The sequence below is a fragment of the Elephas maximus genome, chromosome 26, assembly GCF_024166365.1.
Source record: "Elephas maximus indicus isolate mEleMax1 chromosome 26, mEleMax1 primary haplotype, whole genome shotgun sequence".
In the NCBI taxonomy this organism is placed as follows: domain Eukaryota; kingdom Metazoa; phylum Chordata; class Mammalia; order Proboscidea; family Elephantidae; genus Elephas; species Elephas maximus.
Genome location: NC_064844.1, coordinates 6,590,625 through 6,612,120, shown reverse-complemented (window position 1 = coordinate 6,612,120; position 21,496 = coordinate 6,590,625). Strand labels below are relative to the sequence as shown.

The 21,496-nt window shown below is 39.4% G+C and overlaps 1 protein-coding gene and 1 long non-coding RNA gene across 2 annotated transcripts in view; one reads left to right on the top strand and one right to left on the bottom strand.

Moving 5' to 3' along the window:
* Positions 1-3,294: 3,294 nt before the first annotated feature.
* PNPT1 (polyribonucleotide nucleotidyltransferase 1) overlaps positions 3,295-21,496 on the bottom strand; it is a 43,559-nt gene continuing 25,357 nt past the window's right edge. The window contains exons 15-28 of the mRNA XM_049870518.1: positions 20,450-20,486; positions 18,183-18,249; positions 18,009-18,098; positions 16,991-17,044; positions 13,682-13,788; positions 12,964-13,035; positions 12,779-12,842; positions 12,329-12,412; positions 11,929-12,012; positions 10,555-10,661; positions 10,412-10,467; positions 9,133-9,211; positions 6,975-7,022; positions 3,295-5,670 (exon numbers count right to left, since the gene is read on the bottom strand). Of these exons, the coding sequence (XP_049726475.1) occupies positions 5,512-5,670; positions 6,975-7,022; positions 9,133-9,211; positions 10,412-10,467; positions 10,555-10,661; positions 11,929-12,012; positions 12,329-12,412; positions 12,779-12,842; positions 12,964-13,035; positions 13,682-13,788; positions 16,991-17,044; positions 18,009-18,098; positions 18,183-18,249; positions 20,450-20,486 (1,108 nt within the window). The 3' untranslated portion in view covers positions 3,295-5,511. The remainder of the gene's footprint in view (positions 5,671-6,974; positions 7,023-9,132; positions 9,212-10,411; positions 10,468-10,554; positions 10,662-11,928; positions 12,013-12,328; positions 12,413-12,778; positions 12,843-12,963; positions 13,036-13,681; positions 13,789-16,990; positions 17,045-18,008; positions 18,099-18,182; positions 18,250-20,449; positions 20,487-21,496) is intronic.
* On the top strand, positions 5,667-11,933 carry LOC126068131 (uncharacterized). The gene is made up of 3 exons (XR_007515564.1): positions 5,667-8,932; positions 11,014-11,135; positions 11,679-11,933. It is a non-coding gene; the product is annotated as an uncharacterized LOC126068131 (long non-coding RNA).

Here is a 21,496-nt window from a genome sequence, read left to right as displayed (position 1 = left end):
TAGCCAGCTCCCACCCCTTTTGGATCCACCATTGCATTCGTGTTGAGGCCACAAGTCCCTTGAGCTGTTCCCAGCCAGTGATGCACCGTGGCAGAGGACTAGTATTTATCCTTTCTTGCCTGATGCAAAATGCCTCTAACTGGCCTCTTTGGCTTGGGGAACTCATTAGCCCAGCTGAGGTTTTCTTAGAACTTTAGTCTAAAGCTGAGGCCCTTCCTGTCAAATACTTCCTCCTTCCCTCCCTCCTTTTACAGGAGTCAGACCTGCATCATGATCTGAAGGCTTTCATTGACTCTTCTATCCTTCACTTTTTTTTTCTCCTCAATAAATATCTTGCATGTCTAATCCCTTCTTGGTATCTGCTTCTCTGAAGACCAAGACTGACATAGGCGGTACTGGGAGTAGTCCAAGAAAACAGGCAGGAAGATGGGGTTTGGGGATGGTTTACTCAGTCTCTGGCACAAGAGAATGCTCAAGATTTGAGCAGCGATCTAGGAAAACTTCCCCAGGGAAGAGAACGCTGCTGTCTCTGCAACAATTCAGGCGCTTGACAGATGCGGTGGAGACAATGGCGACAAGTACAGCAGAGATATCTGGGTATTACCAAGTTGTACTAATGCTCTGTGGAGGGATAATGAGAAACTGAGGGCAGCTAACAGACAGTTAAAGACTAAGTTGCGGAGTCAGACGGCCTCTCGGGAGCTTCAGAGTCCCTTATCTCCTGCACTAGAAAAGCTGGCATGGCTGAGGAGCAGACGTGGGATTTGACAGAGTCACAGAGCTCTAAAGACATCTGAGTGCTCGACCTGTGTGGTCAGGGCCCTGGTAAAAACCCGAAGCTTTGAAACACGGGACGGGGATACATTGATGGGTGCCCCCGAGGGCTCTGTAGACACCCCTGAGCCCTGAGAGGTTACAGAAGGGCCCTCTTCCACATTTGCCTTTTTTGCAGATGTGATCATGTTTTTTCTCAGGTAATCTATATACAGCCATACCTCAGAGATACTACGGGTTTGGTTCCAGACCACCGCAATAAAGTGAATATCGCCATAGTGAGTCAGGTATTTGGTTTTCCAGTGCATATAAAAGTTACGTTTACACTACACTGTACTCTATCCTATAGGGTCGCTATGAGCTGGAATCGACTCGATGGCACTGGGTTTTTTGGGTTTTGGTAGTCTATTAAGTGTGCAATAGCATTATGTCTAAAAAAATGCATATACCTTAATTTAAAAATAGTGCTAAAAATTGTTAACCATCACCTGAGCCTTCAGCAAATCGTAATCTCTTTGCTGGTGGAGGGTCTTACCTGGATGTTGATGGCTGCTGGCTGATCAGGTGGTGGTTGCTGAAGGTTATTTCCTTAAAATAAGACAATGATTAAGTTTGCCACATCGTTTGACTCTTCCTTTCATGAAAGATTTCTCTGTAGCATGCGATGCTGTTTGATACCATTTTACCCACATTTAGAACTGCTTTGGAGTCAGTCCTCTGGAACCCTGCCACTGCTTTATCAACTAAGTTTACGTAACATTCTAAATCCTTTGTCATTTCAACAGTGTTCACAGCACCTTCACCAGGAGGAGATTCCATCTCAAGAAACCACTTTCTTTGCTCGTCCATAAGAAGCAACTCCTCACCTGCTAAAGTTTTATCATGAGATTGCAGCCATTCAGTCACATCTTCAGGCTCCACTTCTAATTCTAGTTCCCTTGCTGTTTCCACCACCTCTGCAGTTACTTCCTTCACTGAAGTCTTGAACCCCTCAAAGTCATCCGTGAGGGTTGGAATCAACTTCTCCCAAACTCCTTATTAATGTTGGTATTTGACCTCGTCCCATGAATCACAAATGTTCTTAATGGCACCTAGAATGATGAATCCTCTCCAGGAGGTTTTCAGTTTACTTTGCCCAGGTTCATCAGAGGAATCACTATCTGTGGCAGCTATATCCTTAAGAAATGTATTTCTTAAATAATAAGACTTTAAAGTCTAAATTACTGCTTGATCCATGGGCTGGAGAATAGATGGTGTGTTAGCAGGCCTGGAGACAACATTAATCTCCTTGTACATCTCCACTGCCAATGAGCAGTGATATTTTGAAAGGAATCTTTTTCTGAGCAGTAGGTCTCAACAGTGGGCTTAAGATAGTCATTAAACCACATCATGAACAGATGTGCTGTCACCCGGGCTTTGTTGTTCCATTCATAGGGCACAGGCAGAGTGGATCTGGCATAATTCTTAAGAGCCCTAAGATTTTTGGAATGGTAAGAGCATTGGCTTCAACTTGAAGTCACCAGCCAGCCACATTAGCCTCTAACAAGAGTCAGCCTGTCTTTTGAAGCTTTCAAGCCAGGCATTGCCTTCTCTCTAGCTATGAAAGTCCTAGATGGCATCTTCTTCCAATATGAGGCTGTTTTGTGTACTACACTGAAAATCTGTTATTGTAGCCACCTTCATCAATTATCTTAGCTACATCTTTTGGATAACTTGTTGCTTCACCTTGCACTTTTACCTTATGGAGATGGCCTTTTAAGTCTTATGAACCAACCTCTGCTAGTTTCAATCTTTTCTTTTGCAGCTTCCTCACCTCCCTCTGCCTTCAGAAAACTGAAGAGAGTTAGGGCTTTCCTCTGGATTAGGTTTTGGCTTAAGGGAATGTTGTGGCGGATTTGATCTTCTATTCCAGACCACTAAAGCTTTCTCCATATCAGCAATAAGGTGTTTCACTTTCTTATCATTCGTTTGTTCACTGGAGTGGCACTTTTAATTTTCCTCAACAACTTTTCCTTTGCATTCACAACTTGGCTAACTGGCACAAGAGGTCTAGCTTTCTGCTTATTTCGAGCTATCGACATGCCTTCCTCATTAACGCTTCTAACTTTTGATTTAAAGTGAGAGATGTGCCACTCTTCTTTTCACTTGAACACTTAAGAGGCCAATGTAGGGTTATTAATTTGCCTAATTTCAGTATTGTCCTGTATTGGGGAATAGGGAGGCCCAAGGAGAGGGAAAGAGAGGGTGGGATGGGGAGCAGTCACAACACACACAGTATTTATCAATTAACTTTGCCATCTTATGTGGGCATAGTTCGTGGCACCCCAAAACAATTACAATAGTAACATCAAAGATCACTTATCACAGATCACCGTAACAGATATAATAACAAAAAGTCTAAAATATTGTGAGAATTACCAAAATGTGACACAGAGACACGAAGTGAGCACATGCTGTTGGAAAAATAGTGCTTACCGACTTCCTGGACATAGGGATGCCACAGACCTTAAATTTGTAAAAAAAAAAAAAAAAACAACACAGTATCTGCAAGTGCAATAAAAGAGGGTATGCCTGTAGTGAATTATATCCTAATGTTTATGCATCCTTGCATTCTTTTAGTAGATCAACTTGGTCATACTGTTCAATCTTTTTAATAAACTGCTATATTCTGTCATTTTATTAAAAATATAATGGTTTACATATTTTTATATTTTTTTGAACATCAACTCTTCTAATTTATGAATCCTTGGGAATGGCATTAAATTTCATAGCCACAATATCAGAAACTACAGCCAACTACTCACTTTTGGCTTTCGTGAAACACTGGGGATTCTTTAATAGAGGTTACAAGGAAAATCTTGTAACCTCTAAATCAAATAACTTAATGGACTTGCCTTTAGTTCCTCCTCCTGCTCCCTACACTTCTTGATCACAGCTGTTTAGACTAGGTTCAGTGTTACCAGACTTAGCAAATAAAAATATAGGGCAGTTAAATTGGAATTTTAGATACATGGATAAAATTTCTTGGTATAAGTATATCCCAAACAGTGCATTGGATATACTTAAATTACAATTTTATTTGCTGGATATATGAAATTCCAATTTAACTTGGCATCCTACATTTTATCTGGCAACCCTAACCAGGTTGAACACCTTTTTCAAGCTGAGCTACCATTTTCTTCAGGAGAAAGAACTTGAACTGATAGACACACAAACTTCCTGTGGGACAGCCATCTTTTGCCCCACACTGAGATAGCAGGCTTGCGGAGAATAGAACAGTTGTATGACAAGAATCACAAATGAGAGGCCATGAGGCTGTACAGGGAAGTAGCAAGGGAGAACTGCCTTAGTTCCTGATGACTTGGAAGCCCTGGTTCCAGTCCACCACAGGGAGTGGGACTTAGCTTCTAACCTTTGATTCAGCCAGATACATTTTTAGTATTTTATGAACTAGTTAACCCTGAGTCTTTTATTTACAAATATTTAATCAGATTAGTAGGAGGATTACTCATTTCTAAATTATGGCCTTTCTGTGCTGTTTATTTCTGGATTTAAGATGTGACATTTTAAATGATGGCAGTGAGCATCTCACAGATTATCACTAACAGTTACACCAACAACCTGTGTACATGACTGTTTCCGACATCTACTTAGTAACTGAAAATCACGATACCTCTTTCTCTTACCCTTCCCTAGGATATCCACACACTACCGGTAGGAACACACTCAGGAAAATGACACAGCTCCTATTTGATGAGTAAATGATTTTATCACATATTTAGGCAAATTAAAAAAAAAAAATTACCATCTTATCTGTTGTCCCATTTATAATACTTTGGGAGAAAGATGTGGCCATCTACTCCCGTAAAGGTTTACAGCCTTGAAAACCTTATGGTGCAGTTCTACTCTGTCCTGTAGGGTCGCTAGGAATCGGAATTGATTCGATGGCAGTTGGTTTGGTTTTAAAGTTTATAAGGTTTACTTCACTATGTTTATGCTTTTGTGACCAATCTGAAAGGCACCATATCATAAACAACAGGTCACACCAGCTCCCTCAATTCCTTTTTATATCTGATGCCGCTTCTGGAGTCACAGGCACTAGCTTTGAAGATGGTACCTTCCATCTGTTTAGCACAGGAGCAAAGAATCCCCGACATTCCTGTTACTTTTGAAAGTTCTGGGTCTCACCCAGGTTCAGTGATTGTTGTGCATAGCCGTGGTCCAAAATACCTAGGAACTACATACACATTTTCCAGCACCTACTGGTGCCAAGTGTAGGTGATCCAGTGGTAGAATTAAAAAAAGAAGAAAATGGCAAGTTCTTGTCTGTGAAATATTTGCAGGTAAGTAAAGCTGTTGGGCAAAGAGGTGAGCTGTCAAATGCCTATGGGAAAACTGTCTCTACAGTATGTAAAGAGGAAAAATAAGGTGTGTAGACAGAGGTCCCTTAGAGTAGCAAATGTGATCTATTGTTTCTAAGTTTTTCAGACAGGGTACTAAAGGGTATTCTTTTTTAAGATGTATAAACATTTACTTTTAATAAAAAATATTTATTGATTTATAACGTAAGTAAGGATAAGAGAATATAAGTTACTCTCTAAGAAAAAATGGCACACGTAAATGAGTATTTTAGGACAGATAACTGGAATATATTTATACTATATATAAATCTACACATTGGAAGATAGTCCTAAAATTTTGCTCTATAGATTATCACCCTAGAACTCTCTTAAAAAATCACGAGGAAGAATTAGATGACGACTGTGAGACAGGCTCCCCCATGACAATACCGCCTCTGTCACTGAGAGTTTTGACAACAGTTGTAGCTGGAGACTGAAGCACTTTACGAGAAAGCCTCATTCTCCCATCAGCTGGATCACGTCCAAAGTATTTCACCTGTGTTAAGGAAACAGCGTTAAAGCTCCAGCACAGTGATTAGCACAGAAATTCTAAGATGTTTAAATTTACATGGCCTGGTTAAGACAATGACTGATGTTTTTACTTGTTCACTGAAAGCACAACTTGATGCTGCTTGGAGGGACATACTTAATAAATGTAATCTGGTTAAGTAATAATTATAAAAAAAGAATAGAGACAGGGACATTCAGTTGACCGCTTATAATCTTCTGTTACACTAATCAGTACCTTTTTATTCTCTTCAGACCTCACACTGTACACAGAAACTATTTCAAAACGGGTCAAGGACCTAAATGTGAAAACTAAGACCATAAAATTCTTAGAAGAAAATAGAGGCGTGAAGCTGTGGGACCTTGTGTCCCTATATCGGGAAACAATCCAAGCCATGGTGAATGATCTTAGACAAGAAGGCCTTTCCTGGTCTGACTGTGCTATAAACTAAACAGGGTTACGCTTAGGTCATTCCAGTTTTCACTACTGCCTCAGAGGACCATCACATTGGAGTTTCTTTGGCTTGACCGTGGAAAATAAAAGCCAGAGGAAAATGCAGCAGTTTTTAAGTCCCTGATACTAAAAAAGAACGAAAGAAGTTCTGATATCAAAAACGAAACAAGACAAACAAAAAACCTGACCACACAACCTTACATAGAGATATTATGTCTTAGTTGCCATCTTTCCCTGGAGGCTACTTGAACAATGAGACTACAGACTGGGAATAAACTTGAGGTCTTAGTTACCCAGGTGAGGGGTATTAAGTATAACCAGAACAGAGTGGGGTCCAGCGACAAAAACGAGACTGGTAATGACTTCTTTCATCCACTCATAAAGGACTACAAAAAAAAGGTCAATTGTTATCACAATTCTAGACCTGAACAACATGGCTTTTATCAAGCTCGAAAACTTTTAGCCTCAAGTAGTGGGAAAGCAATTAAAGTCTCAGCTCCTCAAATATGACACGCAAGGCCTTCAACCAAGATATCTTATCAGGGGTCTCATGTCCTGTCTCCAATCACTGCCCCTGTATAACTGTCACTGGCCTGCTCATGTATTTTTAAGAGCTCTAAACTTGACTATTGTAACCAAACAGCAAGGTCCTTGAGGAAAATAACTGCGTCTTAAATCATGAATAAGTTTGCTTAAGCAAACTGAAGTTTAAAAAAAGAAGCACCACATACAAATACATGCCATAAATGTTCTATTCTTTCATTTTACTTTTTGAAAACAGTAATAAAAACTTCAAGTACAACTGACAATGTCAATGCTAAAAGGCTGAACACAGGTACCTGAATTTCTTGGCCAACTTCTAATCCCAGGGCACTGGGGTGTCTAATCTGAAAGAGGACACGTCAACCTGTTAGCAGTTGTGAAGAGTTATCTAGCATTCACGGTAATGCACATTTTTTTCCTCAAGTGGAAGACAGCTTTGATTTTTCTGACTGTAAAATCTGTTAATTGTAAAGATTTAAAACAATACAGAAGTATCTAGAAGTATTCGAAGCCCCTGTATTTGTAGAAGACTACTAACACCCCAGTGAATATTCCAGCAAGCATCTCCTGTGTGTGTATTCCATTTAAAAAAACCACCTGTTGTTTTATAATTTGCTGATTTTTCATTCACCGTTATGTTGTAGTCATCTTTTCATCTAAAAAAAAAAAGGTTTACAGTTGAATATTCATATTGTGTAATTTATTTAGCCAATACCCTAAAGGTGGCTATTTCATCGGTTTTAAATTCCAGGGCTGCAAACGTTACTATCTGGTGAGTCCACATGAAAAGCATGAGTGTTTAGTATATTATTACTCCAATTGTTCTGTAGGTTTAAAAGTCTTTGAAATAAAAACTTGAGGAAAAAAGTAATTTGCAGTGTTTTAATGATCTTTCTGGATGTATTTATCCAGTCTACTTATTGTCTCATAACAAAGTCCTACGCAGGGGACTTCTAGGTCCAAAAGTACGCACACAAATGCCCTCCAAAAAGTCTGTCCCAATTTACACGCCCATCAACAGTGATGAGGAAACGCTGGTAGCGTAGTGGTTAAGAGCTACGGCTGCTAACCAAAAGGTTGGTGGTTCGAATCCACCAGGAGCTCCTTGGAAACCGTTATGAGGCAGTTCTACTCTGTCCTATAGGGTCGCTATGAGTCGGAATCGACTCGATGGCAACTGGTTTGGTTTGGTTTACAACAGTGATGAGCATGTCTACCCCTTACCACCATCTCGTACCCACACTGGGAATTTTCAGCTATCTGAAAGTTAAAAAATGGTACCTTGGTTTATTTGCATTTATGAAAATTGCTGGTGATACTGAATACTTTCTCGTGTCTCTTGGTTGGCTTCTTTTTTTTAAAGTGATTTGCCTGCCCGTGTTCTTTACTCCTTTTACTCCTGACACTCATCTTTCTTACTTAGCTATGAAAGCCCTCTGTATATTAAGCACATGGTACACATCCTGTAAGCACTTTTCCCCTCGTTTTTCATTTTTCTTTCAACCCTGCTCGTTATAACTTTTGTTAAATCATTAAAAAAAAAAACATTTACAAGGTCAAATCTTATCAAGTTATTTAAGTTGTTGGCTTTAATATCATGCTGAGAAAGATTTTTCCACTTCCAAGATTATTAAGGTCTTCATACTTTCTTCTACTGCCCTTTTCCCTCCTAGGGTCCCCCCCCCATCCCTTTTTTACATTTAGCTCTTCGATTCAGACAGAATTTTAGTGTAAAAGTGAGTAGAGATCCTGCTTTATGATTATCAGTTGTACCAATATTTACTGAGTAACCATTTCTTTACTGACTTAAAATGCACCTCACAGCATGTATTAAGTTCCTATGTATATAACTGGTTTGTTTCTAGTTTCTTGTTTTAATTTCCTGTTCTGCGTATCATCTGTTTCTGGGCTAGTAACGCACCGTTTCATTCTCCATAGCTTTTACCACATTTTAATGTTTGGTGAGACAGATACCCATATTACTCCCTCTGTCCCCATAATTTTCTGGAATATTCTTATGTGCTTAGTCTTCCAGATGTATGAGCTACAGCAAAGATTAAATAAACTTTAAAACATCCTAAGAGCCATCCTGTGATGACTGGCTGACCAGAAGAAAACTGGGAAAACAGGGCTGTGGCTAGACATTTTGAGCAACTGCTGCACGCTTGCTCTAGAAGTTGTTCCACCTCAACACACGAGAGGCATGTCTGTTCAGTCACGGAAGGAAAAGCATGGAGTATCTGTGGTGAATAAGGTACAAACTTTAGCCAGCAGCGTCTCTGCCGTGTTTGGTTTTCTACGCGTGGGCTAACGGTAGACAAAGTATAAAATTCCTACCAACCTAGGTAATTTCAGTATGGTAATTTTAAGGCAGTTACAAAATAATCAAATCTGTCTTTTTTCTTCTGCTTCCTTTTCTCCCTCCCTCCTCACTTCTTTCTTTCTGCTTCTTACCTTCCGATGGTCAAGTTGTGTGTTGTGAAGGAGCACGGCAGTCATATTTGGATACAGCTTTACCATTACTCCAGTATCTCTACAAAAAGGAAATAACAACCCCGGTAAAATGACAAGTATCTGTATTATCTATCGATAATCAAACTGTGACTGTTTTTGTAGGAGAAAATAAGAAAACAAAAACTTAACAACCACCAAAAAAAAAAAAAAAAAAAAACCCGAAAAAACCACATACCAGTAATTGTTTTTTTTAACTATAAAATCTATAATGGCTAAAACACATGTTTATTTTTCAACAGAAAATGTACCCTTCTATTGAAATACCTGGGGGCAAAGGACAAAGAAAGGATAAAGGAAAGGAAGTAAAAAAGCTTGTAGAATATTCTTTTTCTCTTAACAATATTTTCCAAAAAAACAGATTGTATTATTTTAAAATAGTGTAGAATTATCATCAACCTATTAAAAGTAGTAATTTGAGAAAAGTTCTTCATTAAAAATTTTCTCTTCCTTTTTCCTCTATTCTCCTAAAATAAGCAATTGTTTCCTTATTTTTCACTTGCAATATTAAGCAAATTATCCTAATGCCCTTTACCAATCATTTCAAACAGCTTTGTATATTCATGCTATACTCAATTGATTTTTTCCCCTTAAAAAGGGGATTTTCTGATCCTGAAAATCCAATCTTTTTAGCTGGTAAAAAAAATGCTTTTAAGTTATAAACTGGTATTCTTTAAAATGTGCTAATTGGGTATAAAGTAGTACTATCTATAAACAAGCCTACAAGAAACTGCCAAAAAGCAAAAAATAAGTAAAAAATAAAGGATATATATATATACTGCTGAGTCTATTTGGATCTGTTTATTGAGAAGAGTTAAAAGGTGGAAGCTTTGGTTAAAAAAAACTCAGTTAGAAGAATCTACTATAATTGTAATCACAGAATGATGTTACCAAAAATCTTTTCTAAAACATATTCTACCTTAGAAAATAATTATCATACAATAATTGATATATCATCTAAACACCTTACAATTTCAAAGAAAATAAATACGATAAGTCAACCTGGCCTTGTAATATAAATCTTTTGAAAACCAACAAAACCAAGCTCATTGCCGTTGAGTCGATTCTGACTCATAGTGACCCTACAGGATAGTGTAGAATTGCCCCATAGGGTTTTCCAAGCAGTGGCTGGCGGATCGGAACTTTTTGGTTAGCAGCTGAGCTCTTAATCACTGTGATACCACAGCTTCAAAAAGCAAGGAAGTATATTATTCTAAATTACCTGATTTCAGTTATTGTGGCGGTATACACTGCTCCAAATTCTAACTGCTGCTCCTGCTGTAAGTGGAAAATAAGCCGTAAGATTCATAAAGGAAACAGCAACAATAAGTAGAAAAAAGTAACTACCGTACCATCTATACTTACGTCATCTTTGCAGATTTCGGTAATCAAGTCTCTTGCTTCATGCATAGCACTGGGTGTTGGTGCAAATACAGAAAACGTTTCTTCATCCACCTGACTAATGGTTACACCTTTGAAAAAGATAAATTTAACAGAGTCAAGTTAACCTGACCGTCTCGGTGGAGACCAGTCTGAAAAGCAGAGGTGAGTGCAGGAGTGGGACCTGAGAGCAGCTGGGCAGGAGTGTGCTGTTTAATCACTGCTGCAGGCAGCAGGGAACGAGGGATTCATTCACCAACAAATACACACTGCGTATCTGCTATGTATCTGGCATTACACTAGGTCCTGGGGATACACCAGCCTACCCAATTTCTGGGAACCCATAATCAATTCTAATTTTGGAGAGTCTGGCTTTGTTCTCTTAATTATGAGTAGAAACTATTCCAGAACCCTTTTCTCACCTTTTTCCTCTCTCCCTCTTAGCCTTTGGAGTGGCCAACAGATGGGAGGAACGAAATCATGTGAGTTTCCTTTCTCCATCCTCAATCTTAAGAACTGGCTAAGATGGCTCTGCTTCTCACCCTCCTTCAGTAACCTCAAAGCTGGTGAGTACTAAGTAACCCAAAGATTGCTTCCAGGAAAAAAAAAAAAAGCATACTATTTCTAACGTAGAGCCGTGGTGGCGCAGTGGTTAAGCATTTGGCTGCTAACCAAAAAGGACGGCAGTTTGAATCCACTAGCCGCTCCTTGGAAACGCTATGGAGCAGTTCTACTTTGTCCTACAGGGTCGCTATAAGTCCGAATCAACTCAACGGCAAAGGCTTTGGTTTTGTTTTTGGTATTTCTAATATACTCTTTAAATAAAAGCATCTAAATAAATCTAAGGGAAACCCTGGTGGCGTAGTGGTTAAGTGCTATGGCTGCCAACCAAACGGTCAGCAGTTCAAATCCGCCAGGCGCTCCTTGGAAACTCTATGGGGCAGTTCTACTCTGTCCTATAGGGTCTCTATGAGTTAGAATCGACTCGACGGCACTGGGTTTGGTTTGGGTTTTTGGTAAATAAATCTAAGTGAAAGTAGCAAAAATAATAAATAGTAAAAGATAATTAAGCATAACTCCTCTAAAGTGAAAACTAAAAATTATTCTAGGTGTTTAAAGTGCTGCCTTAAAAACTGATGACTTCTTGATCATTCTTCTTGAATGTATTTAAAGATGACCATTTGCTGATCTACTAGAGGCATCAGAAGGTTTACAGTGAAGACATGTCATATCCTTTTCTCCTGGTCTTTCTCTTTATTTCTCAAACACAGAGTTTTGAAGCAACAGAATAGAGGTAAAATGGCACACTTACATGGTCTAGCATTAATAACAAAATCCCAAACTAAATACAACTTTTACCTGTTTCAGCCTGAAGTTTTTTTAAATGTAATCCACCTGGTCCAACAAACCGTAATCGTTTTGATAATGGAACCTGAACAGTTTCTGAAATGTAATACAGACAAAAATATAAATAATTCAAACACATATATGAACCCAAAACATGTCTTGGTCACTCCCACTTTTTCTTTTTTTTTGACCTAGACACATGTAGAAATATTTCAGTATAAAAATAGAAAAACGGTTTACTTGACTAAAATATTGAAAGTTCTAATGTCCAAGAATGTCTCCCCCAATTCAAAGTACTTTAACTATAAAATATTTTCATTTTACATAAGGACTAAAACATTTTAAAACCAGTAATATGCTTTCATATATTATTTATCTTATCATGACATGAGTAATAATTTTAATGCATTACCTACAACTGGTCCGTTTTCTTTCCTAGATGATCGAGGTTTTGAAATGGTTTTGTTCATAATCTGTAATATTTCCTTCTTTGCCACTAGAAAAGATAATAACACAATAAATCTAACTACATAAAATAAATGTGACCTGATACAGCTGCATTTATGGAGTAAAATCTGAACTTTTTAGCTTAGTAAAGCTCTCCACACCCCAGTTACCCTAACAAATATTACTCATTCCTTCTCCATAAATCCTATCTTAAAAAGAGTTGCTTAGTTTGTAAAAAATCAGATTTTCACTGATTCTTGTGGGTAGTCATGTGCTCATTAACTTAATATTTCTTGATCTAAGTTCCATGAAATTTCATTTTTAAACAGTATTTTATGTTAAGTTTAATGGGAATCATAGTTCTCATTTAGCAAGCTAGACAGCGAAGAAAGGTGAGTCAGGTACACTGGCTTACCTGAAGCTTGTTGGATGGCCTCCATTGCAATCTTTATTGGTATTCCAGGTAATTTAATATCGGCCTAATTTGGAAGAGCCAGAACATGACACGAGTATTGATTCATGACATTATTTAAATATCACAAAAACAGAACAAACCAAAACAAACAAACAAACCAAAAAACCCCCGAGTTTTAAAAATACCTGAAGCGCGGTTATTCCCTTGCTGGTGCCGGCCATTTTGAAATCCATGTCACCATTGTAGTCTTCGATTCCCTTCAGGAATTGAAAACATTATGATACAGTTTTATACAAAAACAAAATTCACCCACAGTCACTATAGAAGAGTTAAAGAAAAAAAAAAAATTTATAGAAGCATTTCAATTTCTGAAGTAGGCGATCACACATAAATCTTTTACATTAAACTAGTGTCTCCAGTTTGACTTTTTAAGCTACAAATACTTTCATTGGAAATGTTTTTAGATCACGTTTCCTGCCATAAGTGCATAAGGATTAATTCAGGAATATCTGAAAGTGAGCCATGATGTCCCTGGAGAAGGACATCGTGCTTGGTAAAGTCGAGGGTCAGCGAAAAAGAGGCAGACCCTCAATGAGACAGAATGACACAGTCGCTGCAACAATGGGCTCCAGCATAGCAACAATTGAGAGGATGGCGCAGGACCAAGCAGTGTTTCATTTTGTTGTGCACAGGGTCGCTATGAGTCGGAACGGATTCCACAGCCCTAACAACAACGACAATTTAGTCTTAACTATCATCCTATAATAACCCAGGCGAGCATGCTGGGGAGGACGGAGTAAGTGCCTTGCTCCTCCGGGACTGCCAGTGTTCTTGTAAGCACAGGATGCTATAAAGCAGGGGTCACCCCCACCATTAAACGTCCGAGAGTGTGAATGCACTTGCCAGAATATCTGTCAGCAAACGATAGTCTTCTATTTCACTGTTCTCAGAGTTGGTCCTGGTGACCAATCCAACTGCTACACCAGCGACGGCAGATGAGATTGGGACCCCTGTAATCGGGAGAAAGAGCCTTTGCGTGGAATGTGTTACATTAGCCCAGCACACGTGTTTATCATTCTGATGACATTTAGTGTAAATGGATAGTGTTCTCTAGATTGACAATTACCAAAGCTGAGCTGGAAAAGTCTTAAGTGGTGATCCGACTAGCTCATTTCTTCTTGAACACATAAAACCAAAAACCAACCAACCAAACAAAAAAACCAAAACCAAACTCATTGCCAATGAGTCAATTCTGACTCACAGCAACTCTATAGGACAGAGTAGAACTGCCCCATAGGATTTCCAAAGAGTGGCTGGTAGATTTGAACTGCTGACCTTTTCCTTAGCAGCCGAGCTCTTAACCACTGTGCTACCAGGGCTTGGGGTCTTGAATATATAAAGCCCCTTAAAAGAATTCTAACAGATCATCAGTATACTTGGCAGAAACCCCTCTAATAGCAAACTCAATTAAAAGTAACCCATTTCTTTCCTGTTTTGCCTATGGTGTCTTTTCTTTTTTCAAAAAGTAACAATATATATTTGGTAAATCCTTCCAGCTGAACCCTAGTCCACTTCCCCATGGGCAGTCACCCACCACTGGTTTAAGTGTAATCTCTTATTTTCTTTACTCATGGGTGTATACCACGTGCATTCACTATTTTGCCCTTCGCCTTTTTCACTTAACAATTTATCTTAGACATTGACAGTTGCCACCACACAAAGCTCTCCCTGACTTTTTTCAATGGCTGCAGGGTCTACAGGCTATACTACAAGTGGGATTGCTGACTCAAAGGGTAGAGTTATCTGTTGTGCTACACTGTTACGTTCGTTACACAGTTACATTCGTTATACTGTTACGTTTGCTACACTGTTCAACTGCCTTCCAAAGAGTGCACAGTATTTTATACTTTTACCAAGTTTATGAAGGGCTGTTACTCCACATCCTTGTCAATTCTTGTCAAACTGTTTGATCTTTGCCAATCTTAAGAGGTAAAATGGTAGCTTACTGTTTTTAGTTTGATTTCCATTTTTATAAGCGAGGTTGAACATTTTTTTCAGTTTATAAACCATTTATAGTTCTTTTTCTATTAACTGCCTGTAATGCCCATCACAAGTTTTCTTCTTGGTTTTTAGTTTTATTCTTAGTGATTTATAAGAGCTCTTTCAATATGAACGACGGCAGTGGGTTTTTTTTTTTTTTTTCCAACATGAACAGCACATTTATCTATTGAAAATATTATTTTCTAGTTTGTTGAGTTTTTTTAATGGTGATTTTTTCTGTGCTGAATTCTTAAAGTTTTATGCAATTCATGGTTTCTAAATTTTGCTTAGAAGGCTTTCTTCTCCGAGATTTTGAAAAAATCTATGTTTCGTTTTTTAAAATGCACTTACATTTTGATCACTTTGAACTTATTTTGGTATAAAGAAGTGCAGTAGGGATCTCATTTCAAGCACGTTCACCTACACCCATGGTCTTATCTACCACTTACGATGATGACCACAAATCTATCCCTCCAGCTTAGCTCTCTATGCCAAGCCCTGGACCTGTATATCCAATTTGCCTCTACCTAGATGTCTCCAAAACACCTTAAATATCTATATTCAAAACTGAATCACCCCTAATAAATGATTTTCCTCCTGCATTCCATATCTTGGTTGAAAGCAACTAAGACACTCGGGCCGGAATCAATACATTTCCTACATCCTATATCCCATCTAGTCACAAAGATATGTTTCGTTCATCCTATAACTGTTTTAGGAAGCTGCCTTTTCCCCTAAACAATGAAATACCCACTGCCTCTCCTTTAGTTGAACTCCATGTCACTTTTTGTCTGGGCAACAGTCTCCCTGCCTGAGTCCCAGACTATAGTCTCTCCCCTCCTCTACTCCTCCCAACCCCAACCTCATCCCCCAGAGTCATCAGCTGAACTATAGGAAAAACTAACTCAGTCCCCAAATGCAGATCTGAATCTATATAAAACCCTTCACGTTCCCCATTACCTGCTTATAGGTAATAGATGCTCTGCAGTCAAGAAGTTTGGGAAATAGTCACGTACCCTGACCCTAGCTATTCAGTACACACATCAGCATAGAAAGGCTATTTAGCCCACAGTAAACGAGCCTGCTTCACCCTGCTTAAACTTCCTTTAGAACAGAATAAGTATTTTTCATGCCACACAAGTATCAACAATCTGTGAACAAGTATTCCACGGAACACAGAGTTGGGAAATGCTAGCTCTGAGTACAAACTCCTTAACATGCAATGGCCTTCAAAATCTGGTTCCAGTTCATTATTTCCACGCTTCCTTCGAATACATTCCAGAAACACACTACACTGTTTCCAAATTTCATGACTTCACACATGCTGTTCCTTTGACCTGAAATAGGGGCTCTGCTCCTAATCTGCCTGGTCAGCAATCACTCCACCTTTAAACCAGATGAAATATAGCTGTCTGTCTGAAGCAGCTGACTACCCCCGACACAGCTCACCACCCCCGCCTTAAATATCAATTATGCTTTCCTTCCCTTGAGCACACTAGAAAAATGCCTTTAATTGCCTTTAGCGTTTTTTGCTTCAGCCTGTTCAAGGTGTCAGTCTTTCTAGACGTGTTCACATCGTCCCAGTTATCCATCTTTCATACCTGTGCTTTAAGCATGTGACCTTATCAGAGAGCTCCCCATGTGGCCTTGAGTTTCTTTCCTTTTGGTCCACAAATAGCATCATCGGTGACTGTCTGGCAGAAACTGGCTTTAAGTGCCAGTGCTGACTTTCCCATATGGTGTTTCGGACCTGGGCATTATGGTGAACCACCTGCAGCGTGCCTTCTGGGAGTGGCATTATCTTTTCGTGGCTCACAAAATTGATGGGAAGATTACACGGCTGCTTTCCCTTATGGATCCTAATACTCTTGCTTAACATAACTTTCTCAGTGACCAGAACCAAGCCCAGAGCTCTCCACCTTTTGGAAGGTGCAAAAGGTCACTGGGTCGCCAGGCAAGAAAATAATTTTCACGGCATATTGATTTTAGCCAGCCATATCCAGCAGATGTTCGTAGAGTTGAAGCTCTACCTGGCAGCTATCTTGGCTCTGGTCTGGTTTGCTAATCCGAGCCCTCCCAGCCTACTAAAATCCAATTTAAAGAAATCTTGTATTTATCTAATCAGGTATGCATAAAGTCTGAGTTCCTAGATTTGAGACACAATCCTTTTACCTGCATCCATCAATGCCAAACTTCCGCCACATGCAGACGCCATGGAAGATGACCCTACAGAAAGAAATGATAGCTTTAAAAGATACCGACTTTTTTTTCATGTAGAAAATTGTTACTGTTGGCCGTTCAAATTGTTTTTTCTTCCTTCTTTATAAAAGCAGGTACGGCCTAAACCACAAACACAGAGCTGCATGTTCTGATGTATTCAGCTACTCACATTTAAATTAATTAAAATAAAAAAACTCAGTTCCTCCACGGTACTAGCCACATTGGCTACTGTATTGCACAGCAAGACACAGAACATTTCCATCTTCACACAAAGTTCTGTGACAGAAATTTTGATTCTAAGAAACCTTCTAGAAGGGCTAACTCATCTCTTTGGTTCGCTGACTCAGACGACAGTTAAAGGTAGAGAGCTCTGGCTCTCACTGGGCCATAAGCACATTAGCCTAGTCATACCCAGTCGAGAATACAGAAGCCTTCAGTTTAAATTCTAAGTTTCCCTTGGTGTTTCCTCCTCAAAACCTGTGACCACCTGATCTTTCTATGTCTGCTGGACCTTTGAGGATAACTCTGTGCCCTCCCTGCCTTCAATGACTATTTCTTCTTGATTCTTGGACTGATTTTTGAGTTACATGTGATGTTTTAGCCCCACTTCCCCCTGTAGTGCCTTCTTCTCTTGTGATATGACGGGCATCCCCTCACAGACCACTCTATTTTGGCCCTTCCTCTCACCAGGACAGCCTTTCCCTGAGGTTTGTTTGTAAAAACAAACAAATAACCAAAATTAGATTATATTAGTGACACGTGAAGAGAAATCACTCTTTTATACTGCTCTCAAAACAACTTATTAACTAAGAACAGAGATTCAGGTAGGTATATGATTAACTAAACACGTTTTCTCTTACAATAGTCTAGGGCCCTGTAAGAATATACATAATGTAACAATACTTCTGAAAAGTTAGGAAGATAACAAAGAATCTGGTATGTTCCACTAGGGAAAAAAATATTGCAATACCATTTGACTCTAGGACTTCAGATGTGACTCTTATGGTGAAAGGAAAATCTTTGGGAATAACAGGATACAAAGCTTTCTCGGCAAGGGCACCTAAATTGGAACAGAAAACAATGAGCAACGAAGGTACTAAGCCTCTGTAAGAATACTGGATTAAGCGTACAGATTTGTACTCACCATGCCCCAGTTCTCTTCTGTTTACACCAGTAACTTTGCCAATTTCGTTAGTTGCATAAGGAGGAAACTTAAAAAAAAGAAAACATCCATAACTGAGATGGACAGATGCCCAGGACATCTTAATAAAAGAGTAAAACAAGTTACAAAATAGTACAATCCCATTTTTGTTAGAAAAAAACTGTACACACTAACATATATACCGAAAATGTGTGGACATCTAAAATGTACACCAAGTCGCTAAAAGTAGCTATTTCTAGTGTGTCTGTGACTCAGCAGGTGGAAAGTAGATGATTACGGGGAATTATGTCATCATTTCCATAATGTCTCAGTATTAATGTTTTTTAATAAAAAATGCATACTGAGGAAGCGCACATCTTTTCCATATAGTGTGTGTATTTTTAGCTTTTAACAATGGAATTATTTAATGTGGGAATAAAAAATATTTTAGCCAGAGTTTGCAAACTGGACTGCTATGCTGGTTTAAGGAAATATGAATTAGTTGTTATCACTTAAAAATTGGAAGATCCCCCATAAAAATCTGGTATTCCAGTTTCTTTAACAACAACAACAAAAACAATAAGAGGAGAAAGGGAATGTAATCTGATCAAGCCTCTGGATCCAGCCGCCAGCCTGCAGGAGGGGCCGGGGGTGGGGGGGTGTCCGAGGTGCACCATGAGCATGCAAACAGCAGCACCCAGGCTGTGGGGAGCGCTACGGGTCACGTGGCTCTGGGGCTTCAACAGGCAAGAATGTGATGGGGTAAAACCTGTACATTTGAATAGACTTAAAAAACATATCAACTTTTAAAAAATGGACAGGACTAAAGTATAGTACCTAGGGGCGTCCACTAGAAAGGCCGGGAAGCGGTTAAATATATCAACTTTTAAAAAATGGACAGGACTAAAGTACAGTACCTAGGGGCGTCCACTAGAAAGGCCGGGAAGCGGTTAAATATATCAACTTTTAAAAAATGGACAGGACTAAAGTACAGTACCTAGGGGCGTCCACTAGAAAGGCCGGGAAGCGGTTAAATATATCAACTTTTAAAAAATGGACAGGACTAAAGTACAGTACCTAGGGGCGTCCACTAGAAAGGCCGGGAAGCGGTTAAATATATCAACTTTTAAAAAATGGACAGGACTAAAGTACAGTACCTAGGGGCGTCCACTAGAAAGGCCGGGAAGCGGTTAAATATATCAACTTTTAAAAAATGGACAGGACTAAAGTACAGTACCTAGGGGCGTCCACTAGAAAGGCCGGGAAGCGGTTAAATATATCAACTTTTAAAAAATGGACAGGACTAAAGTACAGTACCTAGGGGCGTCCACTAGAAAGGCCGGGAAGCGGTTAAATATATCAACTTTTAAAAAATGGACAGGACTAAAGTACAGTACCTAGGGGCGTCCACTAGAAAGGCCGGGAAGCGGTTAAATATATCAACTTTTAAAAAATGGACAGGACTAAAGTACAGTACCTAGGGGCGTCCACTAGAAAGGCCGGGAAGCGGTTAAATATATCAACTTTTAAAAAATGGACAGGACTAAAGTACAGTACCTAGGGGCGTCCACTAGAAAGGCCGGGAAGCGGTTAAATATATCAACTTTTAAAAAATGGACAGGACTAAAGTACAGTACCTAGGGGCGTCCACTAGAAAGGCCGGGAAGCGGTTAAATATATCAACTTTTAAAAAATGGACAGGACTAAAGTACAGTACCTAGGGGCGTCCACTAGAAAGGCCGGGAAGCGGTTAAATATATCAACTTTTAAAAAATGGACAGGACTAAAGTACAGTACCTAGGGGCGTCCACTAGAAAGGCCGGGAAGCGGTTAAATATATCAACTTTTAAAAAATGGACAGGACTAAAGTACAGTACCTAGGGGCGTCCACTAGAAAGGCCGGGAAGCGGTTAAATATATCAACTTTTAAAAAATGGACAGGACTAAAGTACAGTACCTAGGGGCGTCCACTAGAAAGGCCGGGAAGCGGTTAAATATATCAACTTTTAAAAAATGGACAGGACTAAAGTACAGTACCTAGGGGCGTCCACTAGAAAGGCCGGGAAGCGGTTAAATATATCAACTTTTAAAAAATGGACAGGACTAAAGTATAGTACCTAGGGGCGTCCACTAGAAAGGCCGGGAAGCGGTTACTGTCAAAGCTACCATGTCAGTGGGGGAACCTAGGTGGTGGGCATACGGGTGTTCACTGGAAAACTTATTTCAACTTTGCTTTTTTATAATAAAACGTTGGGAAAAATTCACCTTACCTCATAGTGCAGCATGAAATTTTTATCTTTTATTCCACTGCAAATGAAAAGCATAATGTTACACAGTATATAGATGCAAACATTTTATTTCCATAAATGAAAAAATCTTAATTAAAAAAAAAAAACACCACTGGTTATTAAAGAGAGTTGGTTTGAAAGGAAAACCAGGGTTATTAGGAAGATAAATGCCGAGACGTTATTTTTTTCTGGAGCTTAGGAATGAATTCTTCGCTGATTGAGAAAAACAATTCTGTTTCCAATACAGGCACTTAAGTATCTAGATTTGAATACTAAAACGGTGGACATTTTTAAGCATGAACTGAGAGAATCCGCGATGTTGGACCACAATAGTCCAATCTCAGAGTTGCGCCCTTTCTTCCAGTCAACATGAAATCAGGACCAGTAACCGAAACGATACCACTGGGGCAATCAGAAGATCTGACAGGCAAACTCTTTTCAGAGCATGAAAAGTGAACAGCTGTGACTCCATCTGGAACACTGGGGAAAAATAAGGATGACAAAGGCTTAATTCTCGGCAGCGGGAAACCAGCTTTACCTACAACTGAGGAGAAGACGGGCACAGACGGAGCCTTAGCAGCAACAGCACCCCCTTTTGGTGGAATTACAGAAGGGCACCTCCCTGTGCAGAAGAATTAGAGAAGCTCTGAGCCAGGGCAGACTCTGCACAACCGTAAACTGCAGACCTGGGAAAAGACATCGAAACACCAAATCTCCTTCCAAAGATTAAAGGAATCAGACTCTGGGAGCTAGAGAGGCAGACAGGAACCATATGGTCCAGCATCTGCATTTTACAAGGAAACCAAAGGCCACCATGGCTGAGCGGCACGAGACCCTCGCTTACATGCTTACAGACAGACCTAAGACTAGAACACAGAGGGGCCCTGGCCAAACCCAGTGCGCTCTCTTCTTAAGCTGTGTTGTCTTCCCTAGAAGAGAAACAAGCCAAAGTGAAGAAGGGGAGGGCAACAATGTTTTGGCCCAGAATGGAATATAAAATACAAAGTATAAGAGCTTCCAAAACAATTA